This window comes from Schistocerca nitens, chromosome 4, assembly GCF_023898315.1.
Source record: "Schistocerca nitens isolate TAMUIC-IGC-003100 chromosome 4, iqSchNite1.1, whole genome shotgun sequence".
Classification (NCBI taxonomy): domain Eukaryota; kingdom Metazoa; phylum Arthropoda; class Insecta; order Orthoptera; family Acrididae; genus Schistocerca; species Schistocerca nitens.
Window position 1 is genome coordinate 245045784 of NC_064617.1, and position 24555 is coordinate 245070338.

General features: G+C 45.9%; 1 protein-coding gene across 1 annotated transcript in view; it reads right to left on the reverse strand.

Annotated features, from left to right (window-relative positions):
* The window catches only part of LOC126253226 (trypsin-1-like), a 180608-nt gene that overhangs the window by 34557 nt on the left and 121496 nt on the right, over window positions 1–24555 (reverse strand). The window contains exon 5 of the mRNA XM_049954414.1: window positions 10005–10115. Coding sequence (XP_049810371.1) covers window positions 10005–10115 — 111 coding nt within the window. The remainder of the gene's footprint in view (window positions 1–10004; window positions 10116–24555) is intronic.

Consider the following 24555-nt stretch of genomic DNA (forward strand, 5'->3'; position numbering starts at 1 on the left):
GTGCGCCTCGTTTTCTGGGCCACCAGATTTAGGAGAGTGTTCCTTGTCTTCAGGCACCTTCTGGTGAATGATGCCACTGGAGTCCGTTGCAATTGTGGGCGAGTCAACGAAGTCGATGTCTTCCGCCGGCTTCACATCCCTGTCCTGTTCGTCAGCTGACAATCGCCTCTTCTTGTGTCGCTTGGGTGATTTTTGCTTTCGGGTCCGAGATTCGACATCCACTGGAGGGCGGGGCTCGACACAGTCTCGGTCGCTAGGAACCCCTGTGTCTGATCCCGACAGTGACGGTGACTGGGTGCCCACGACGCTGCGGTGGGCAGAGGCTGTAGGAACCTCTGCACCGTTGGGCTGCGGCGTCGTCGACGGCGCTGACTCTCCAACGGAGCTGGCAGCAGCTTGAGGAGGTAGCAGGTTTTGATCATCCGTCACATCATGTCGTGCCGCCTCCACATATGTTAGCGGGAGAGAGGTCATAGTGGATCGTTGCGGAAGTTCATTGCGGGGCACCTGAACGAGGCGGCGCTGCAGACACTCAGTTCTAACATGGCCCTCCTGGCCGCAGCCCGAGCAGGTCCTCGGTTGTCCATCACATATAACAATTGCGCGACAGCCATCAACGAAAACATATGATGGAACGTGCTTCTTAAGTTCTATGCGCACTTGTCGTACCCCGTTAAGGGCAGGGTACGTTTCGAATGTGTTCCATTTCTCCTCTGTGTGGCTCAGAACTGTGCCGTATGGTCGCAGCGCATCAACGACTAGGTTGGCAGGAACTTCGAACGGTAGTTCAAAGATGCGCACGGTACGCACCCCCAGACCAGCATGGTCAACTCCTACCACGCTCACGTTACCGTCTGCGTGACAGAAGCGAAAGCCGTTTGCAGATCGTTGGAGTAATCTGTCGCAGGCCGCTTCGTCAATCAGTTTGAGGTACACTGTGCTGGTTACAATAGACAGATGAATTCCTATCAGTTCTTGTGGTTCGATGTGCATGATGTCTCGTAGAAACCGTTCAATTTCATGGGCCTTCGGTCTCGTGTACGATGCGTTGAACGTTAGTTTGATTGTAGCTTTTCGATATGAGAACGCCATGTCGGGTCGGTACAGGTACTATACGGCAATACAACGACGCGACCGCGCGCTAGCGGGTAAACAACAACACCTGCGGAGCACTGCCCGGCGCGCCGAGCCCGTCAGCACGGTAACACGGCTGAAAGCCGACTGTATTCACCTAGTGGAATGTTGAAAACAGCCTAAAAACCACATCCATAGTGGCCGGCACACCGGCCGTCGTTGTTAATCCGACAGGCGGATTCGATCCGGGGTCGGCGCGCCTACCCGAGTCCAGGAAGCAGCGCGTTAACGCTCTCGGCTAACCTGGCGGGTTGTATGTGGGCACCGTACGTGGTATGACAAAAGTCAGTACGATCGGCTGAGAAACTGCGTGCAGTTCCTTAATGTCAGCGAAGGGGAAACGACAACAACCTGATTTGGATATCTGTTCACTTGGGTGAATGTCCGCAGGGGCGAACTTATTCGATGCGAGAACGTGGAGCAGATGCTTTGTCTATATCTTCTGACATAGCTACCCCCTAGAGGTGAACTTTTTGTCAAAGTATTACGAATCGAAATTTCGAGATATGCTGTATCTACAAATATGTGTCATTTTATTGCTTCTGGCGCATTGTCAGGAGAGAGTGCACGTTCTGGGTTTCCTCCAGACACAGTTCTGCTGCGGTACGGATAACAGGTGCATCATAGTGTGGGAACTAAATGGCACGGTACTGGGAACATACTCCAAAGTTGAAATACTCCATACAGTTACGTTCTTGTGGTTCTTGCGTACAGATTCATGGCGAACCGGAGCGGGATGCGAACCAAATGCAGTGCAGCATGCAGCCGTACAGAAACTGTTCCAACAATTTGGCTAAGGCCGCAAAAACGTGGGTGATGCTGATCTGGAAGGTAGTCCATCATCATCGATCACAGACGACAATACCTCTGTAGTCCAGTAAAAGACTTGCAGCAATCGCAGAGTGATTATCGGGGACATTGCTGAGTAGACGCCCATCTCAAGAGCAAGCTCTCACTCCATGCCCGAGGTCGTTTGAAATACCGTAAATTGTGCTCAAGCTGGGATCTGCGACCACTATTGCCTGTACACAAAGGCGAAACCTTTATGGAGTCTCCGGACTTATGTTAGCGTTATCACCAGGACGGCATTGATTTCCTAAGGCACATCACAACGGGCACTGAGATATGGGATCATCATTTGACATCTGTAACAAAGAGAGCGTCACTGGTATGAAGACACATCTCCTCGCCTCCGCAGAATAAGTCCAAAGTTGCGCCATCAGCAGGCAAGTTCACAGCAAGCGACATAACCATTAAAGTCGATCCGTGCTGTGCAACACTGACATTGCTGTGTAATACTATAAGGAACAAAACGTGTAGAAAATTAAGCAAAATTATTGTTCGTCACGAGAATACAACGCCCTACACTGAGATGACAAAAGTCATGGAACACCTCCTAATATCGTGTCGGATATTCTCTTGGCCAGCGTCGTGCAGTAACTCGACGTGGCGCGGATACAACAAGTCGTTGGAAGTGCCCTACAGAAATAATGAACCATGATGCCGCCATACCCGCCCGTATTTGCGAAAACGTTGCTGGTGCAGGATTTTGTGCACGAACTGACCTCTCGATTATTTCCCATAAATGTTGTATAGTATTCACGTCGGGTGATCTGGGAGGCCAAATGATTCTCTCGAATTGTCCCGAATGTTTCTCAAAACCAATTGCGTGAAATTGTGTCCCTGTGACATGGGGAATAATTAACCATAAACATTCCATCTTTGTTTGGGAACATGAAGTGTATGAATGGCTACCAATAGACTCCAAATAACCAAATGGTCAGTTCACTTGAACCAGAGGACTCAGTCTATTCAATATAAACACAGTGAACGCCATTATAGAACCACCGCCAGCTTGCACAGAGCCTTATTGACAACTAGGGACCATGGCTTCGTGGAGTCTGTGGCACACTCGAAATCTACGGTTAGCTCTTACCTACTGAAATAGGGACTCATCCGACGCCGGCCGGTGTGACCGTGCGGCTCTAGGCGCTTCAGTCTGGAACCGCGTGACCGCTACGGTCGCAGGTTCGAATCCTGCCTCGGGCATGGATGTGTGTGATGTCCATAGGTTAGCTATGTTTAAGTAGTTCTAAGTTCTAGGGGACTGATGACCTCAGATGTTAAGTCCCATAGTGCTCAGAGCCATTTGAACTCATCCGATCAGGCCACGGCTTTTCAGTAGTCTAGGGTCCAACACATTTGGTCACGAGCTCAAGAGCGCGTCTGACGGCAACGTCGTGGGGTTAGGAAAGGCACTCGAGTCGGTCGTCTACTGCCGTAGCCCATTAACGCTAAATTACCTTGTCCAAACGGATACGTTATCCGTACGTCCAGCATTGATTTTAGTGGTTCTTTCACGCAGTGTCGCTCTCCTGTTAGCACTGCATTGTCCGTGGTGACACGTAATGCCTGAAATTTTATATTCACGGCACACTTTTACGCTTTGGATCTTGGAATACTGAATTCCCTGACAAGTTCCGAAATGGAATGTTCCATACGTCTTTTTCCAACTACCATTCCGCCATTCTAACTCTGTTAATTGCGTCGTGCCGTCACAATCACATCGGAAACTTTTTCACATGAAACCTGAGTACAATGCACTGCCGTTTTATTCCTTGTACACGCGATACTACAGCCATTTACTATTCCGTGACTTTTGTCACCTTAGTGTATGTGGCGTAAACAACGTAAGCTTCGCTTAAACGTTCTCGATGAGAGTTTTGGATAAGATGATATGGTGGTGTTTGCGCATAACAGAAAGGTCTTTTGTCTCCAAGGTTTGAAAACATCCACCACACAGTCCGTATCTTGCACTGCGCGATTTCCGTCTTTTCGGCAAACTGGAAGAACTTCTGCTGGGTGAAAGATTTTCCAAGCACTATGCTGTCGGCACAGCGGTTCTCTAACAGATTCTGTTCTTCCATCGAGGTACTGAAAGAATGGTAGAACGTTCTGACCATTGTAGCGACTAGGTGACGATGTCAAAAAGTGCAGCGGTGTAGCTTTGGAATGAAGTGAGCATATTCTATGGAAATTACATGCCCTTTCTATAATAATGTGTAACTTACTTTTTGAATTACCCTCATATACAGGTTAGTAGATAATCAGTTACTATGGTAAAATAAAAAACACTGCTGTTTGACTTACACCACTCAGCTGCTGTTATTGACTAATATTTCATAACAATTTTGAAAGAGGACTGGTCCCTCTCTCACTGTTCTCCATATTCATGGGTAAAATTTAATGTTGATGTTACACCTAAGACATCGTTTTCGTGATACAGGAGGTATCAGCATGAGTAGGCACTGATGGGAGCATCTACATTGTTAATGCATACGGGATCTTTATGGTGTCTCTTGTTCAAAGAGTATTTTTCTGGAACTGTGAACAAAGTGACAGTTTGGTCATATAACAGTATATCTTGCATTGGATGTTTTGGGCTTGAAAGCCATGTGCAGGTATTAGGGAAAGGAACATCTTGAAGCACTTACCGGGGGGCAGGATGCTGGGCCCAAGAATTTCTCGCGCCGGTGTGCAGACAACGTGTTCAGTCTAAGAGGCGAAAAACACGGCCCACCTGGACCTACGTGTTAGGTGCCTCTTGCCATGGCAGGTACAGGGGTGCGAGAGATGTGTAGATCGCCCGGCCCACGCATTACTACAGTGTCATAAGCGCGCTTTATGAATAGAGACGGTGACCATAAAAATTCACGAATTTCCATGTTCACCATGGGCCAGACGCTGTCAATGGAGCCATTAGGTGCTGTTGTCTGTCGGCCTGCAGATTTTTTTGGGAAGCCTCAGGCCTTCAAAACCAATTTAGAAGGAACGCAACACTTATGGCGGCCCTGAAATGATCTATGTTGCGACACAAAAGCATTTCTCTTAGTTTAGCCTGGGCCCCTCGTCAAACGCACGGTAGCGTTTGGGCCGTCCAGATAATGATCTCCATGATAAATGTGTTGTTCATCTTAGAGCTTTACAGAAGCTCAAAACTGAGTAGTGGAGAGGAGAATCTTGGTCTTCTGATTCAGACTCCGGACTGGAGAGGAGTCTCGTCTTGACTTTTGTTATGAGTGGATTGCACGTGGGACACTTGTCCTGAGTGGTCTCGATTGCGGAGCCTATGGTGAGCACTTAGCTGTACCGACAGTTTAGACCTCAATCATCTCGGACAACTCGCTGTGTGACGCGGGCAGTTTTATTCGTGACAAGTCTGCCGCCTTGACGTTTGATCTCATTGTGCACATTGGTGTACAAGTGTGTCAAATTGGTCCATATGCGATTCCAGTCTTTCTCGGCGTATTCCACTGATGAATTCTTCTCGGGTTGTCAGCCGAGTGGTGGCGTCGTCTTGTCGCAACGTTTCAGTGAGTTTCGTACCCATCATCTTCTGGCGAAGTCAGAAGATGGTGGTTACGAAACTCATTGAAACATTGCTACAAGACGACGCCACCACTCGGCTGATAACCCCACAAGAATTCATCAAATTGGTCCATGGTATGATCGGCGAACAGAAGTGTCACACGCTGGAATCAGCCGAGATTTCAGGGCTCCATTAGAGAGTAACTGTGGTCCGTCTAAAAGATCACCATCCGCGACTTTGCAGTTTCGTGCTCACAATAGGGAATTACAGGCGCCACGCCACACAGTGCTGGTCTGCAGACGCTTGAACCACGATCGTCACCTGAGAGTGCGCTGCACGTCGTGAAAACGGGTATTGTACAGCTGCTCCGGCTTGTTAGGGCAAACAAGATCAGAATCTTGCTACTTTTTCTCAGCTGCACCATCGTAGTATATATAACTTCTGGAGTAAATCCATCAAGGTCTATTCAGCGTTAGATAATTTCAGATTGCATTATCCATATTTTGAGCCAGAGTAAATAGATCAATTAGACAAACCTTAGTCTTTGCCAACCAGCCGCCAAACATATGAGTGTTAACTGTTTGTTGCATATTTCTGCTACCATCAGTTCATGTTCTACTTTCTAATCACACTTAGCACGTATTTTTTGGTCCTATTTGTAATCAATGAAGTTGTGCCATAACGTTTATAAGAGATCAATCCCGTGTTGATATATTACTCACCCATCAACAATTGACTAAAATAGCAACAAAGCTACCATTTCAATAACATTATTTCAACATTCAAGTTCATTTAGACTCTGATAAATGTTATAACCTCTAATGCAGGCTATCCACAACGTCATATGGCAAAATCAGTTTAGCAGAGACATGAGGCAGGTAATCGCGGGGAGGGGGGGGGGGGGTTACTAGTTAAAGCGATTGCTATCAGAGCGGTAACTCATATAGTCGCCTGTGGCCTTCCAAAGCATGCCGCAAGCCCACTGCAGTCTTGCAATGTTTCCTAGCTACGCTCTCTAGTACCTACCTAAATAATAAAAAAATTACGAACATGTGCAACATCATCATCATTTAAGACTGATTATGCCTTTCAGCGTTCAGTCTGGAGCATAGTACCCCTTATAAAATTCCTCCATGATCCCCTATTCATTGCTAACATTGGTGCCTCTTCTGATGTTAAGCCTATTACTTCAAAACCATTCCTAACCGAATCCAGGTTCCTTCTCCTTGGTCTACCCCGACTCCTCTTACCCTCTACTGCTGAAACCATGAGTCTCTTGGGTAACCTTGCTTCTCCCATGCGTGTAACATGACCCCACCATCTAAGCCTGTTAGCCCTGACTGCTACATCTATAGAGTTCATTCCCAGTTTTTCTTTGATTTCCTCATTGTGGACACCCTCCTGCCATTGTTCCCATCTACTAGTACCTGCAATCATCCTAGCTATTTTCATATCCGTAACCTCAACCTTATTGATAAGGTAACCTGAATCCACCCAGATTTCGCTCCCTTATAACAAAGTTGGTCGAAAGATTGAACGGTGCACAGATAACTTAGTCATGGTACTGACTTCCTTCTTGCAGAAGAGAGCAGATCGTAGCTGAGCGCTCACTGCATTAGCTTTGCTACATCTCGCTTCCAGTTCTTTCACTATGTTGCCATCCTGTGAGAATATGCATCCTACGTACTTGAAACCGTCCACCTGTTCTAACTTTGTTCCTCCTATTTGGCACTCAATCCGTTTATATCTCTTTCCCACTGACATCACTTTCGTTTTGAAGATGCTAATCTTCATACCATAGTCCTTACATTTCTGATCTAGCTCTGAAATATTACTTTGCAAACTTTCAATCGAATCTGTCATCACAGCTAAGTCATCCACATATGCGAGACTGCTTATTTTGTGTTCGCATATCTTAATCTCACCCAGCCAGTCTATTGTTTTCAACATATGATCCATAAATAATATGAACAACAGTGGAGATAGGTTGCAGCCTTGCCTTACCCCTGAAACTACTCTGAATCATAAACTCAATTTACCGTCTACTCTAACTGCTGCCTGACTTAATTGCTTGCAAAAGTTTGCCTCCTGTTCCATAATCTCGTAGAACAGACAATAGCTTCCTCCTAGGAACCCGGTCATATGCCTTTTCTAGATCTGTAAAGCATAGATACAATTCCCTGTTCCACTCGTAACACTTCTCTATTATTTGCCGTAAGCTAAAGATCTGGTCCTGACAACCTCTAAGAGGCCTAAACCCACACTGAGTTTCATCCAATTTATCCTCAGCTATACTCGCACTTTCCTTTCAACAATACCTGAGAAGATTTTGCCCAAAACGCTGATTAAAGAGATACCTCTGTAGTTGTTAGAATCTTTTCTGTTTCCATGTTTAAAAATTGGTGTGATTACTGCTTTCGTCCAGTCTGATGGAACCTGTCCCGACTCCCACGCCATTTCAATTATCCTGTGTAGCCATTTAAGACCTGACATTCTACTGTATTTGATGAGTTCCGACTTAATTTCATCCACCCCAGCCGCTTTATTGCACTGCAATCTATTGACCATTTTCTCCACTTCCTCACATGTGATCATTTCTATCCCATTGTACATCAAAATCTGAAACATTACTGATCGTATTTTCACCTACATTGAGCAACTCTTCAAAATATTCCCTCCATCTGCCCAAGGCATCAACAGGATTCACCAGCAGTTTTCCTGACCTGTCCAAAATACTTGTCATTTCCTTCTTACCTCCCTTTCGAAGACCGCTAATTAGATTTCAGAATGGTTTTCCAGCAGCTTGACCCAAAGTCTCCTACCAGTTTCCAAAATCTTCCCAAGAATTCTTCTTGGATGCTGCAATTATCTGTTTGGCTTTGTTTCTTTCTTCAACATAACTTTCTCTGTATACCTGAGTTCTAGTATGTAGCCATTTTTGATACGCCTTCTTTTTCCTTTTACAGGCTGCCTTGACTGTGTCATTCCACCAAGCTGTTTGCTTCATCCTACCTTTACACGCTACTGTTCCAAGACATTCTTTAGCCACTTCTAGTACTGTGTCCCTGTACCTTGTCATTCCTTTTCTAGTGACTGTAATTGACTATATTCAACTAACTGGTACCTCTCTGAGATCACTGTTATGTACTTGTGCCTGATTTCCTTATCCTGCAGTTTCTCCACTCTTATCCTCCTACATATGGACCTGACCTCCTGCACTTTCGGCCTCACAATACCAATTTCACTACAGATTAAATAGTGATCAGTGTCATCAAAGAATCCCCTGAATAGACGTGTGTCCCTCACAACCTTCCTGAATTCCTGTTATTATATAGTCAATGACAGATCTGGTTCCCCTGCCTTCCCAAGTATACCGGTGAATGTTCTTATGTTTAAGAAAGGAGTTTGTGATTACTAAGCTCATACTGGCACAGAAATCCAAGAGTTGTTTCCCGTTCCTGTTGGCCTCCATATCCTCTCCAAATTTACCTATAACCTTTTCATACCCTTCTGTTCGATTTCCAGTCCTGGCGTTAAAATCACCCATGAGCAGAACACTGTCCTTGTCCTTAACTCTAACAACTACATCACTGAGTGCCTCATAAGAACTATCCATCTTATCTTGATCTGTCCCTTCACAATGCGAATATACTGACACAATCCTAATTTTCTTGCTAGACACTGTCAAATCTGTCCACATCAGTCGTTCGTTTACATACCTTATTGCAACTACGCTGGTTTCCATTTCTTTCCTGATGTAAAGCCCTACACCCCATTGTGCTATTCCTGCTTTGACTCCTGACAGGTAGACCTTGTATTCTCTCACTTCCTCTTCTTTCTCACCCCTTACCTGAATGTCACTAACAGCTAAAACGTCCAACCCCATCTTACTTGCAGCCTCTGCCAGCTCTACCTTCTTCCCAGAGTAGCCCCCATTGATATTAATGGCTACCCATCTCGTTACCATTCGTTTGCCGATTCGTATCTTAGGAGTCCCTGGTTTGTCAATTAGAGGTGGGACTCCGTCACCTCCGAGGGATTTTGCTCTGATTGTTACCAGCATCATATTTAAAGTACCAGGGAAGCAGGTTGCTAGCCTTACTTGCCCAGGGTCCCACTGAGTTTTACCCCTAACGGTTGAGGGACTAACCGGTGGATTTGGCAGTCTTTGCCGTCTGAGCACAAAGGTGACCACGAGTCAGAATATGTCCGAGATGCCCAGCCTTATTCCAAAGTAACTGGTATCCCGACTGGTCAGGACCACTTACTTGGCCACTCATACGTTGCCCGTGGTTCATGAACTAGGACATGACAACAGGAACCCACGCCATGAACCCACACCATGAACCACCATGTTCAACATGAAAATAAGTATTAAATACGTTATCGATGAAGTGCATATTCATTTAGGTATCAACAAATTTTACATACAACACTGTACACATAGCAAACACGTACACGCAAATAAATGGTACAGTCAGTGAAACCACAGTATACTCACCACAGTAGTGACACCCCAGCCGCTTACGTTGCACGGCGTGTTGATCGCAGGAGTTTTGATTGAGAATCCGATAGGCTGCACGTTAGCCCCCAAGGATAGCTTCTGCTTAGTCTGCAAATCCATCACACAATTCAATCGTTAACTAGAAACCCACGTTAGAAAAACAAGAATTCATGTTTGTTACTCTATATAGCACACAAAATAAGAGACATTACGAAATATAAATAGATAGTACCCATAAATACGAATCCAACAAATGTGATAAATTGATAAAAAGAGTGGTTACAACAAAACCTCTATAAGGCGTAAGAAAAACACTCACTCGTCTCTGAAAAGTGAAAGTGCAACATTTTACTTGCATACGACATAAATTTAAAATTTTGGTTCCAAAATGGAGGAAGAAACCTAATACTGCTCATCCGATTTTACTCAGAATCGATTTCCGAATGATTCGGGGGCAGCAGATCACCGTTCATGGGAAAAAATAATACCACATTCCAGTTGCATTTAGAATATCAAAATAAATTGAAACATATTTGTTAATTCATGAAGAATAATTTTGGTTGTCCGTTGTACGAACGCCTCCTTCCCCCTCCCCTTCCCATCTCTTCATCACTGACTTGCAGTTTGGTGGGAGACTCTCCACTGTCAGAGAAGCGGTAGCTCACTGGAAACCTTATTTCGTAACCTCGAACCCGTTAAAAAATATTTCCGGTGGTCACGTTAAGGGGAATATGCTGTGCACATGCTGAGTGGGTCTGAACTCTCTCAGAGGTCGTCCTGGATCGTTTCCTGAGTGTTTTTCATTTAAGAAACTCGCGGTCTTCAGTGGACCATTCCAACGTAATTCGCTTCGTTTTTTAGCCCCGACTGTGCTACACTGAAAGAATCTTCTTGTCAGAGGATATCTATACTACAGTTAATGTACGTCAGGTTTGCCATCAAAATCTTTCCATTAACTCCTGGTTTCCACTGCTGACTTTTGTCACTTTGCCTCTATCTTGAAACTGTTGTCAGTTCATGACACTGATGTTACTGACGTCTAATGAAATTTCCCACATCATGTCAGCAGTAGAAGAGACGTCACTGCTAACAACTGTGAAAAAAAGCATACGCACACGTAGCAAACAGATACTCGCAAATAAACGCGGCAGCCGGTGAAACATGATCATTAAACTAAGTGACGGGCAGGGTTGTCCCAGTTTAAATTCTGCCCTTTATGACGATCGAATGTTACGGCTAGATGCGGCTTAAGGTGAAAAGTAGCACGATATGTAAGAATTCTGTTACAGTGAGGTGTGTAGTGAACCCTCCATCACGTCACGACTTAGCCGACTTTGAACGTTGTGGCCCGCATCTCGTGGTCGTGCGGTAGCGTTCTCGCTTCCCACGCCCGGGTTCCCGGGTTCGATTCCCGGCGGGGTCAGGGATTTTCTCTGCCTCGTGATGGCTGGGTGTTGTGTGCTGTCCTTAGGTTAGTTAGGTTTAAGTAGTTCTAAGTTCTAGGGGACTTATGACCACAGCAGTTGAGTCCCATAGTGCTCAGAGCCATTTGAACGTTGTATGACTATTGGAGTAACACGTATGGGTCATAGCAAATCAGCGACTGCCAAAGTAGTCGTGTTTCCGAGATCAACAATGTATAGTGTGACACTGTTTCTGAGCCGTGGTAAAAATTTCTGTTTCGAAGAGCGCTCCGCAGCGCATTGTGTGAAGCAGTCGCCCTCCGTTTCTGTCGGTGGCGCCGCTGTGGCAATCGCAGCTTTGGTGTCTCCCTCTGGTGGGAAAGCGGAAAGGTTGCCTGTTCACGTGCATATAAGGGGCGCTATGAGCTCGCCAGTGGGTACCTCTTCCTAACGTCCCATCTGACTCACCTCCGTGTTCAGTAAGGTCTTTGAGGCCATCCTCTCTCGCCGTATTCACCGCCACCTTAATTAGCACCGCCTCCTTCCTATTACCCAATGTGGCTTCCGGCCTTCCTTCTCTGCCGACGACCAGCTCCTTAACCTTACCAATCTTCTTTCCCTCCAACTTAACTCCCGTCGCTCTGTTATCTTTGTTTCCCTAGATCTCCAGAACGCCTATGACCGTGTCTGGCATCCCGGGCTCCTCTTCAAACTCCAGACCTATGCTCTCCCCATCAACTTCGTCCGTCTCGTTGCTTACTTCCTCTCCCATCGTCCCTCCTATGTGACTATCCACAATTCCAACTCCTGTACTTTCTACCCCTCTGCCGGCGTGCCCCAAGGTTCTGTCCTTTCCCCTCTCCTCTATCTCCTGTACACTGCTGATACGCCCAAACCTCCCCCTCCTGTTCATCTTCTCCAGTTCGCTGATGACACCGCCTTCCTAGCCCTTTATCCTACCCTTCAACGGTCCCAACGTACTCTCCAAACCCACCTTGACCAATTCACCGCTTGGTGCAACCAGTGGTTGCTCCGTGTAAATCCCTCCAAGACCCAGTCGATCATCATAGTCCGCACCACCCGCTCCTTCCGCCTCCATGATTTATACCTCACCATTTATGGCCGTCCTATCCACCTCACTCCTACCCTCAAATACCTTGGCCTCACACTCGACCGCCACCTCACCTGGACTCCCCATCTCCTTACCATCCAAAACAAAGCTCACAACCGCCTCTGCCTCCTGAAACTCCTGTCCGGCTGGACGTGGGGTCTGCACCCTTCCACCATCCTTCACACCTACAAATCCATGATCCGCCCCATCCTTTGTTATGGCAGCATCGCTTGGATTTCCGCCCCTCCCCGGTTCTATAAAGCCCTCCAAATCCTCGAACGCCATGCACTCCGCCTCGCCTTCCGCATCCGCCTTCCGTCCCCCACGCGCATCCTCTATGACCTCATCCCCTTCCCCCACCTTCTCCTTTTCCTTGAACACATCCGCACACTATATATTGTCCGCCGCCTTGATCCCCCTCACCCCCTGGTGTCTCCCTTCCTCTCCACTCCCAACCAGTAGCCGCGCCTTTACCGTTGTGCCCCTCCCTCTCTCCATCTCCACACCCTCCATCTCCTTTCCCAACACAACTTCCACCATCTACCCCTCCCGGATGATGAGCTTCGCCCTGACATCTACCCTTCCTACCAACTCTAACCCCCTCTTCCTGCCTCCTCCTCAGGGCTCCCTCTCCTCCCCCTCCCTCCTCCTGAGCGGCTTTCCCCTCCTACTCCCCCTCCATCTCTTGTGCCTCCTTTCAGTGTCTCTGCGCTCCCTCCTGCCCTGTCTTCCCTTTTCCTCTCCCACCCCACGTGTCTCCTGCCTCTTCGTGAACCCTCCTCGGTTGCCCCTCCTCTCTTCATCCCGCCGCTTCCTCAGCTGCCCCATGCTCTCCCCTCCTTTTCCATCCTTTCTGAACTTTCCCTCGGCAGGTCCCACCTGGTAATTTTACTCTTCGTCGTGTGTGCTCCAAGTGGGTTTTAAGTGTGTTGTTTCGGAGTGTTTTTAATACTGTGGCCAACTTTTAACCTGTGCATTCGCATTCAGTGTCTTCTCTGTGTTTCAAGAATCGCCAACTGTGTTTTTTAACTTTCTGGTGACTTTTTTTTAACTGTCCCCCATGAACGTCTACATGTCCATGTCTTTTTACCTCCATTTTCTCCCCTTACTCTGCTTTATGTTCCCTTTTTTATCGCCTTATGTATGTATCATTTTATTCTTCTTTTGGTTGTCGTGTCTCTCGGCTGAAGAGCGGCGGATTATGCCGCTGACAGCCCTCCCCTGCCCATATGTGGCAGGGGAATGAAATCACAATAAAGAAAAAAAAAACTCGCCAGTGGGTCAGTCTGGGTCAGTCTCTCGTCGCCAGCTTGCTAGTCTGTCTCTCGTCCGCATTTGTTAGGCAGTTAATGTCTGTCTGTCGTTCGGAGTGCTATTATGTCTGTTGTTCGGATCAACCTTTAAGGCCGGCAAAATGAGAATCTTTCCACTCCGCCAGTAACAGAACTCAGTGAGTGGTCGCCCGGTCGGGGCTTAGTTCCAGCATCTGAGTCTGCGCGTTAGGCCGCCAGTCTGCTCGAGTTTGCTCAGGCAATGGTCATTGGCGGTTGGATCAATCGGTTGGTCGGTCGCGCACTGAGATGCAAGATGACTTGTCCGTCTTGAGCGTCGGCGCATGTGAGGTCGCCACGTGAGTCCAGTGGGCCGCCGCGTATAGCTTATCGCGGTCGACACGAGAGCAACAGGAGTCAACCCACGACATCAGTCTGGCCGGTGCGAGCTGCGATGCCGTGAGACGGGAGATGAGCGCGCCTTCCTGCGTCCGTTGAAGCGGCTGGCAGCGGACGGTTCGGGAGAGCAATTTTGGGGTGCTACGCCAGGTCCTCTCGAGAAGTCGCAGTTTATTAGAAGTTAAGTGATTGGTGATATGTTGTTTCATTTACTCCTGTTAAATTCTACTTGTTTTCTTGTGAGGTCAGCAGCCGTTCTGCTTTGGGGTCGTCCCACCATTCTTCTCCGTTTGCCCACCCGCGGGAAGGTGGTTGTTTATAAATTGGGTGGTCCGTTTTTCCCTTGTGGAGTAGGGGCGAGTTAAAGCAACCTGCGGTTCGGGTTGTTCTGTAATCTCCCTATCAATCTACCGTACGTTAGTAGCTGCCTCTGTCATGTTTGTCGGATTTGGTGTGTTAACGAATTTATTGCTTGGAGTGTAACGGCCTAATACCTTAAATATGTTTTGATCTTTGGAAACTTTGAAATTATTGCCTATGATCTTGAAAGGCGGTACCTGTGTACTGTAGAGCATCTTAATTATTGTTTGGCCAACCTTGTAGAATTTTATATAAGATTGCATTTCCTGGGCTTTTATTTAAATTATCATTTTAGTATATAAAGTTGTCACCCTTTCACCATAAGACTTTTCTTAGAAGTTAAAATCGAGTTGCACCTTCGGTGGCGAGGTTAATATTTTAATTAGAAGTGTTTTGTACCATTTCCATCCCTCCTACGGGGGTGCATAGTTTGTGTGCTTGTGTAAATTGTCAAAACTCTTAGTTTAAAGCTATCTGGTGTGTGCAGATTTGCACCAGTGTAGTCTTTCAGAGGCTGTTGTGAGCGGTCGTAACTACGGCCGTGTCAAAAGGGAGTGGCAAGGTTCTCTGCCTGAAAGCTCATACAGTCAAAACTTGCTTCTTTCTGCTCTGAATAAATTGTAACTTCGATATTTAGAGGGTGCTTTCGATTATAATTTAGATCTGTTTCTTTTAAAAAAATGCTTTTAGGCACTATTAAAGTGAATAAAATTCCCATTTGGTAAATGTAATTAGGTTATGGTTTCATCAGTTACTCCCTGGCAACTACTTTCATGCTTACATAGTGTGATTAAATGTGTTAATGTTCTTGATGAATCGCTAGTAAATAAAATAAATTCTTAAGAATATTCTTTGAAAATAAATCACGGTTAAGTTTCCATACGTTTCAACTGCATCATAGCACGATCTCATGTCCTTGATGAACGCGCGTCACGCCGCCTCCCCAGAGCTGTCCGGTCATCGAGCATACACTGAAGTGACATAAGTCGTGGGATACCTAATCATATCATGTCAGACAACCCTTACCCGGCATAGTGCAGCAGCCCCACGTAGCATCTACTCAAAAAATCGTTGGTAGTCTCCTGCAGAAATACTGACCCATGTTGACTCTACAGCCGTCTATAATTGTGAAAGTGTGGCCGATGGAGGATTTTGTGCACATGCTGACCTCTCGAGCGAACAAATGCCGCTCGGTGACATGGCGCATTGTCATCCATAAGAATTCCTCCGCTCCTCGGGAACATGAAGTCAATGAGTGACTGCAAATGGTCTACAAATAGCCGACCACACCCATTTTCAGTCAGTGATCGGTTCAGTTGGACCAGAGGATGCAATCCATTCTATGTAAACACAGCCCACATCATTACTGAGTCACCACCAGCTTGCGTAGTCCCTAGTTGACAACTGTGGTCCGTGGCTTGATGGGGTCTGCGCCACGCTCGAACCCAACCGTCAGCTCTTACCAGCCGAAATCGTTACTCATCTGACAAGGCCACAGTTGCCATTCGTCTAGGGTCCAACACATATAGTCACGAGCCCAGGAGGAGGGCTGCAGACGATGTGGTGCCATTCGCAAAGGCACTCTCCTTGGTCCTCTGCTGCCAAAACCCATTACCGCCAAATTTCGCCGCACTCTCCTAACGGATACATTCTTCGTACGTCCCACATTGATTTCTGTCGTTATTTCATGCAGGATCGCTTGTCTGGTGGCACTCAAAATTCTTCGCAAACGCAGCTGCACTCGGTCATTAAGTGAAGCCCATCAGCCACTGCGTTGTCCGTGCTCAGAGGAAATGCCTGAAATTTGGTATTCTCGGCAGCCATTGAAACGTCCCCTTTAAACAATTATACACGACTTTGCTTATACTGACACACAGTATTTTTAGCGCAACGCAATCTGACTTTCAAAAAATCCCTACAAAAGAATGGCCCTGACTAACATTAAACTATACCTTTCACAAATCACTTACCTCACAAAAATCTTCGCTACTCAAGCTACTGCAATACAGCGAGCGCCACTACTGCCAGCTAAATAAAAGATTCAAAGTACTGAAGGCACTAACTACTGATAGGCATAGTTAGCAAATGAAAGATTTTGATAGAGAACAACCAATGTATTTACCTCAATAGTCATAATATATATAGCAGTTCATGACAAATTTCAAAACTCCGCCATCTCTCTCCCCACATCCACCACTGCTGGCGGCTCACCTCCAACTGCACAACGCTACGCGCTGTTCACAGCCAGCTGCCTAACACTACAATGGCAGACAACAATGCAAAACTACCCACAGACTGCACACAGCACAGCCAGTGATTTTTCATATAGAGCGCTACGTGGCGTTACCAATAAGAAAACATAAACAGCCTACTTACACCATTTTATACCTTGTGTACGCGATACTACCGCAATCTGTACATGTGCATTTTCTATCCCATGACTTTTGTCACAGCAGTGTGTAGAGTGGAAACAAGATAAACTCGTTTAAACGTTTTCGGTGGGAGTTTTGGATGACAGGATATGGTTCAAATGGCTCTGAGCACTATGGGACTTAACATCTATGGTCATCAGTCCCCTAGAACTTAGAACTACTTAAACCTAACTAACCTAAGGACATCACACACAGCCATCCCCGAGGCAGGATTCGAACCTGCGACCGTAGCAGTCGCGCGGCTCCGGACTGAGCGCCTAGAACCGCTAGACCACCGCGGCCGATGACAGGATAGGTTGGTGTTCGCGCACAACAGCAAGGTCTTTTGTGCAGAAAGTTAGAAAACATCGGCCATACAGTTCATGTCTTGCACTACGGTTTTCCATCTTTAAGGCATACTGGAAGAACATCGGTTGGGTGAAACGATTTCCAAGTATGACGTTGACAGAATGAGTTCGCAGGAGAGCTTCTGTTAAGTTTGGAAGGTAGGAGACGAGGTACTGGTAGAAGTAAAGCTGTGAGGACGGGGAGTGAGTCGTGCTTGGGTAGCTCAGTTGGTAGAGCACTTGCCCGCGAAAGGCAAAGGCAAGTTCGAGTCTCGGTCCAGCACACTGTTTTAATCTGCCAGGAAGTTTCACGTATGACGTTGTCCACACAGTGGTTCTCGAACAGGTTCCGTTCTATCATCGAGGAAATGAACAAATGGCAAAGCGTTCTGACCGTGGTTGAGACTATACCGAAAAGGGCTTTCATACACTTCTGTTACTTTGTAGTGAAGGTGAGCACATTCTATAGAATGAAATTCTATGCAAATGACAGCCCCGCCAATGCACTGCGCTTTTATTCTTTACGTACGCGATACTAGAACCATCCGTATGAGTGCATATCGCTGTCTTGTGACATTTGTCACCTTAGTGTAGTAGTCTCGTGGTAAAGCGAGTGCGTGGAAAGTGAAAGGTCGCGTGTCCACTCCCGGCCGGACCACAAAATACTTCAGTTTCCCTTTCACCCAGCCTTCAACTCTCAAGGACGGTAAGATTCTCCATGAACGACAGGTCCTTCGGATTCCACGTTAAACCGTAACTACAGTTTTCCCCGTAGAATAATTGGGGTAGGTTAGGGACATGCAAATCCCTGAATTAGCGTTAATTGAAAGACTTGCACCAGACTGTTTAGTCACACAGTACTTCATTATTATAGCCGCAGGGGGCGATCGACTCTCTACAATGAGTCATGTCGTCTACTATTTGAATGTAGGGCTTCACGATCCAATTTCTAGCAATACAGAGAGAAATGCACTCCACAGACTTCATCAGCAGAGGAGCGACTCGCTGTTACATCACATGCAGTATCCTTCCATAACTTTTCGCCTCCTACACCTTCTACCCCTCCGCCAGTGTGCCCCAAGATTCTGTCCTCTCCCTTCTTCTCTACCTTCTATATATGGCGGACATGCCGCCGCCTTCACCCCCCGGCCACCTTCTCCAGTACGCCAATGACACTGCCTTCCTTAACCCTCGCCCCCACCCTGCAACGCTCCCAAAACCTTCTCCAATCCCATCTTGACCGCTTCAACACTTGCTGTAGCTAGTGGTTGCTCAAGGTCAATCCTTCAAAGACCCAGGCGATCATTATAGGCAAAACCACCCCTTCCTACCGTCTCCTTGATTTCTATCTCACCATCTACAGCCGTCCTATCAACCTCACCCCCACCCTCAAGTACCTTGGCGTAAACCTTGACCGTCACCTCTCTTGGACCCCCCATCTCTGGACAATCCAAGCCAAGGCACGCTCCCGACTCCGCCTCCTCAAGCTCCTTTCTGGCTGCACATGCGGTGTGAACCCCTCCACCATCCACCTCACCTATAAATCCCTTATCCGCCCTATCCTGTGCTATGCCCATCCCACCTGGATCCGCCCCCCCTCCCTTCTACACATCCCTTCAAATCCTGGAATGCCATGCGCTCCGCCTTGCTTATCGCACCCGCTTCCCCTCCCTCACTTGGATCCTGCATGACCAAATTCCGTTCCCAAACCTCCTCCTTTTCCTCGAACAGATACGGATCCTCTACACCTCTCGCAAACTTGATCCCCCTCACCCACTTGTCTCTTCCCTCCTTTCCCACCCCCATCCGCTGCCACACCTGTATTCCCACATCCCACCCACTCTCCATCTCTCCACCCTCCATACCCTTGCCCAAGGTGGTTTCCCCTCCCTGACGATGCCCTCATCCCCTCTATATACCCCCCTCCTACCAACTTTGATCCTCCCCTTCCTCCCCTGTGTTTTTCCCCAGGGCACCCTCTCTCCCTTCTCTCCCTCCTCTCTTCCTCCCTCCCTCCTCTCCCCCAGGCTTTCCCTACCCCCCTACCTTGTATCCTCACCCTCCCCTCTCCTCTGCCACTGGCATCTACACCCTTCCCCTCTCCTCCTACCCCCACGTTTTCCCCTTTGGCAGGTTCCCGGATTTGTACATGAACATTCGTGCACCGAAGATCGTCGCCAGTGTTTGTGTGTGCCTTCATGTTAGTGCTTCAGTGTTTCACCATTTGTGCTCCATCGTTCATGTGTGTCATTTCTGTCATCTCTGTTCGTGTACAAGTGCTGAATGTTTTTTATTCGGACACTGCGCCTGTGTATTTTAATTTGTCTGTCTACTGTTTTTTATCCACCGTTTTTGTTTTGTTTTTCTATGTCTCTTTATGTACTGATTTGTATTATCTGTGGCCGACGAGCGGCGTAGTTTAGCCGCTGCCGGCCCACCTTTCCTGTAAAGGTCTGAAAATGACAATAACGAAAAAAAATGTGTTGCCAGCAGAGAAGCAGTAACAGCGGAGTGGGTTGGTCAGGAGAGCTCAGTGAGTTCGATCATGGACTACTCATTGGATGTCACCTGTGTAACGAATTCATCCTTTTTGAAGCTGCCCAAATCACTGTTGCAGCGCAGAAAGTGATCCTGAGGAAATGTAAAATTTTGAAGTCTCTCCAGGGCCATAGCCGAGCCAAGCCAGGGCAGGCTCGTGCACAACGTCTACATCTTTCGTGCGACGTCACATGTGCTGGACTTCTGTTGAAATTGCTCGTCAATATTTTATAAAGTTTTAGTCTTCAGTTACTTATCTTAAAGTTTCTTTTTCTTAATATTTGCTGTAAAAGTAACTTACTAGTGGATTTTCATAAATCTCAGTCTTTCTTCCTGTGTTATTGACTCCAGTAGTCTGTTATTCTTGAGTGTGCTTACGTCGTTCGTTCAAACCTCGTGCCTCAATAGTGTATTTACATCTTGCTGCGTGCAGTTACAGCTGTAGCGGTTATAAAGCTAAGTACTGACAAAGATATTTGTGCACTGTTATACAGTTATTAAAATTTAATAGTTTTCAGCAGTGATTCGTGCTGTTTGTGGCGAAATAACGATTTAATAAACTTTTGGAAACGTTCGCTCGCTATGTATGTTAGAGAGTCCTACGTGTTGAAGTCGTTTAGTAAATTCCGTGCTTTAGTTTTCAGCTGACGTTTCTCATTGTTTCTAGTGAAATATTGCAGTAAAATTTTCATTCGCTGTTTTAACTTCGTTGAGTGTTCCAGTGGCCGTTTGAATTTTTGGTTTTAGCTAATAATTTTGTGGAGTTTTGTTGGTATTGGTATTAGTTGTGGTTTGGTAGTATTAACACAAGTAGATACTTTCTTAGGAGAGAGAGAATTTCGAGAACGCTATTGGTAGTTCTACAAATAGTTCGTATACGTATAATTTTCTTCAGTAACTGTAAAATTTTACTACGAGTGAGATATTTAGGCCCTGTCGTAGGTTTGTGAGTAGTGTGATACGGTGTGGGATTTGTTCAAAGTATTTTCATTGGGGGGGGGGGGGATGCAGCGGGGGAGCCATTGGGCATTCTGACGAGATCCTCTCCTGGGAATGCAAAAAAAGGTTCTAATGGCTCTGAGCACTATGGGACTTAACATCTGAGGTCATCAGTCCCCTGGAACTTAGAACTACATAAACCTAACTAACCTAAGGACATCACACACATCCATGCCCGAGGCAGGATTCAAACCTGCGACCGTAGCGGTCGCGCGGTTCCAGACTGAAGCGCCTAAAACCGCTCGGCCACAAACGGCCGGCGGGAATGCAGAATATGTAGTAGAAATAAATTGATATAGGAGCAGGAGCGTAAGATCTGTGTCCTTCAGGTGCAGTTACAACACGTAAAGGAGGAATCTGCCAGGAAGTTTCGTATCAGCGCACACTCCGCTGCAGAGTGAAAATCTCATTCTGGAAACATCCCCCAGGCTGTGGCTAAGCTATGTCTCCGCAATATCTTTTCTTTCAGGAGTGCTAGTTCTGCAAGGTTCGCAGGAGAACTTCTGTAAAGTTTGGAAGGTAGGAGACGAGGTATTGGCAGAAGTAAAGCTGTGAGGAGGGGGCGTGAGTCGTGCTTGGGTAGCTCAGTTGGTAGAGCACTTGCCCGCGAAAGGCAAAGGTCCCGAGTTCGAGTCTTGGTCCGGCACACAGCTTTAATCTGCCAGGAAGATTCAATGGAGAATTTGTGTGATCTGTGCTTGGCTAATACAATCGTCGCACAGTTAGAGAGAACTGATACTGCCATTGAAGAGGGTAGTCACCATCGTGTCGTAACACTTATGTCTGATATCGGTTGAGCCTTTTTATGTGACTTCTTCGTTTCCCATGAATACTGTAATATCTGTATTATATACGGTCTTTGATTTGGCACATAAGAAAATATTCTTTTTGTTTCTGTAAAGTTAGTGATCAGAATTAATTTGCAAATGTCCTTTTTTATACTATGTTCCTCCCTGGTATAAATATGCTAAATTATTATGCACTGACAGAAAAAAAGTGGCAACACCAAAATAATTAACGTAGAGTAATGAAATTTCGGGAATATATTTGTCTAAGTAACATATGGAAGGGATTGGCCATTGCCAGATCATAAGTTTATGTAAGAGCGAGATAAGCCATTGCGAATGTGAAATGCTGGTACATTAATAACTGGTGTGACCGCCATAACGGTTGAATGCAAGCATGCAAACGTGCGTTCAATGTGTTTTATAGGTGCCTGATGTCAGTTTATGGGATAGAGTTCCACGCCTGTTGCGCTTTGTCGGTCAATACAGCGACGGTTAATGCTGGTTGTGGATGAGGCTAAAGTTGTCGTCTGATGATGTCCCATACGTGCTCGACTGGAGACAGATTTGGTGATCGAGCGGGCAAAGGTAAAATGTCGACACTGTGTAAAGTATGTAGGCTTACAACAGCGTTATCCTGTTAGTAAACTCCCCCTGGAATGCTGTTCAAGAATGATAAAAAAATGGGTCGGATCACCAAACTGACGAACAGTTTTGCAGTCAGGGTACATGGGATAACTACGAGAGTGCTCGTGCTGTTACACGAAATCGGACCCCAGACCATTTTTAGGTCCAGGTAGATTGCAGGCACTCAACTTGTCTCGTTCTGGCCAACACACGGCCATCAGTGGTACAGAGACAGAACCAGCTTTCATCAGAAAACACCACAGACCTCCACCCTTCTCTCCACTGAGTTTTTGGTTCACACCACTGAAGTCTCAAATGGCGGCGGTTTGGAGTCAGTGGCATGCATGCTAAAGGGAGTCTGGCTCGAAGCTGTCCTCCAAGTAATCGATTTGTAACAGTTGGCTGCGTCACTGTGGTGTCATTTGCTGCTTATATTTCAATTGCAGTTGCAGTACGTAGCGCCAGAGCCATACGCCGAACGCAATGGTCTTCCCTCTCAGTAGCGCCGCGTGGCCGCCCGGAGCCCGGTCTTCCTGCGACGGTACATTCTCATGACCACCGCTGACGGCAATCATGTACAGTGACTACATTCCTGCCAAGTCTTCCGGCAATATCGCAAAAGGAACATCCCGCTTGTCGTAGTCCTATTACACAACCTCGTTCAAACTCTCAGTGAGGTGTTGATAATGGCGACCTTATCGCCTTAGAGGCTTTCTTGACTACAACTCACTACGTCCAGTCTCAGAAGTAACTAACGCTCACGTCCGTTACTGCGTGTATTTAAAGCAAACCTGATTCACACCCTCGCGAGAAGTCTTTCTGGCCGAGCGGTTCTAGGCAGTTCTCAAAACAATTGGGACAAGTGAAGCATATAAATCGAGACTCCAGCTTCTCTTTCCATTTTAAGTATTCAAGAGAAAGCAATGTAGTCAAGAGTGGTTGGCCATCTCAGCAGTAATGGGGTACTTAGTAAATCACAACTTGGATTTCAAAGATTCTGTTCCACTGAAACAGAATTATACCAGTATAGTTTCATTGCCCACATAATAGAGTCTTTAAATAGTTAAATGTCACCAATTGGAATGACATTACATTACAGAAATTACAATTCTACATTATGAGTGGAACAGTATACGAGTGGTTTAAGACTTCTCTACAGAACAGGTAGCAAAATGTTTTTATATGGTTATATGATTTAAGGAAGTTTCACACTTCATCTAAGTGGGCTGAAATTACATTAGGTGTTCCACAGGGTTCAATCATGGGTCCCCTTCTGTTCTTGATATACATGAATGACCTCCCTTCTTATCTGAAACAAGGAGCTAAACTGATTCTGTTTTCTGATTATACAAACATAATTGTTAATCAAACAAAAGAAACTCCAATAGAAAATGATGCAAATGATGTCTTTGGAAAAGTTGTTGACTGGTTTTCTGCGAATGGGCTTGCACTCAACTTTGCAAAAACACAGTATATCCTATTTTCTACTGCAAGTATAGTTTCTTCAATAAATATAACAAATCAATAGAAGTCAATAACCAGGGAAGAGCATACTAAGTTTTTGGGTGTACATATACAAGAGAATTTTAATTGAAAAATTCATATTTTAGATCTCATAAAGCTTGTATGGTCAGTAACTTTTATAATCAGAATAATTGATAATTTTGGGGATACAGAAATTAGCAAGCCAACATACTTTTCATACTTTCACTCTCTGCTGTCATACTGAATAATATTTTGGGGTAACTCAACAATTAGGCAAAATGTATTCACTGCTCAAAGGAAAGTGGTTAGAATAATGTGTGGGGCTCATAGTCGCACATCTTTTAGGCATCTATTTAAAAGGTTAGGAATTCTCAGAACAGCCACACAGTACTCAGTAATGAAATTTGTTCTCAACGACATGGACCAGTTTAAAAACAGTGAAATTCATGATTGTAATTCCAGAAGAAAGAAAAACTTACACTGTCCTCTTCTTAATCTATCTTTGGCACAGAAAGGGGTAAAACATGCTGCTGTAAAACGTTTCGGTAAATTATCAGATGAAATAAAATGTCTGACAGACAGCAGTAATAGTTCCAAAAATAAACTGAATTCATATCTCTTTGACAACTCCTATACCATAGATGAATTCTTGAATAGGAATAAATAAATCTATAGGTATGTACTTTGTGCCATTTAAGAGAATAGGACAGGTAATACAAATTTTAAGGTTTAAAAGACACCGTTGATTCATGTGTGCATTTCTTATGCTCTTAACAAGTTCTGCATCGTAACGGTTACTGTGAAACTGATCA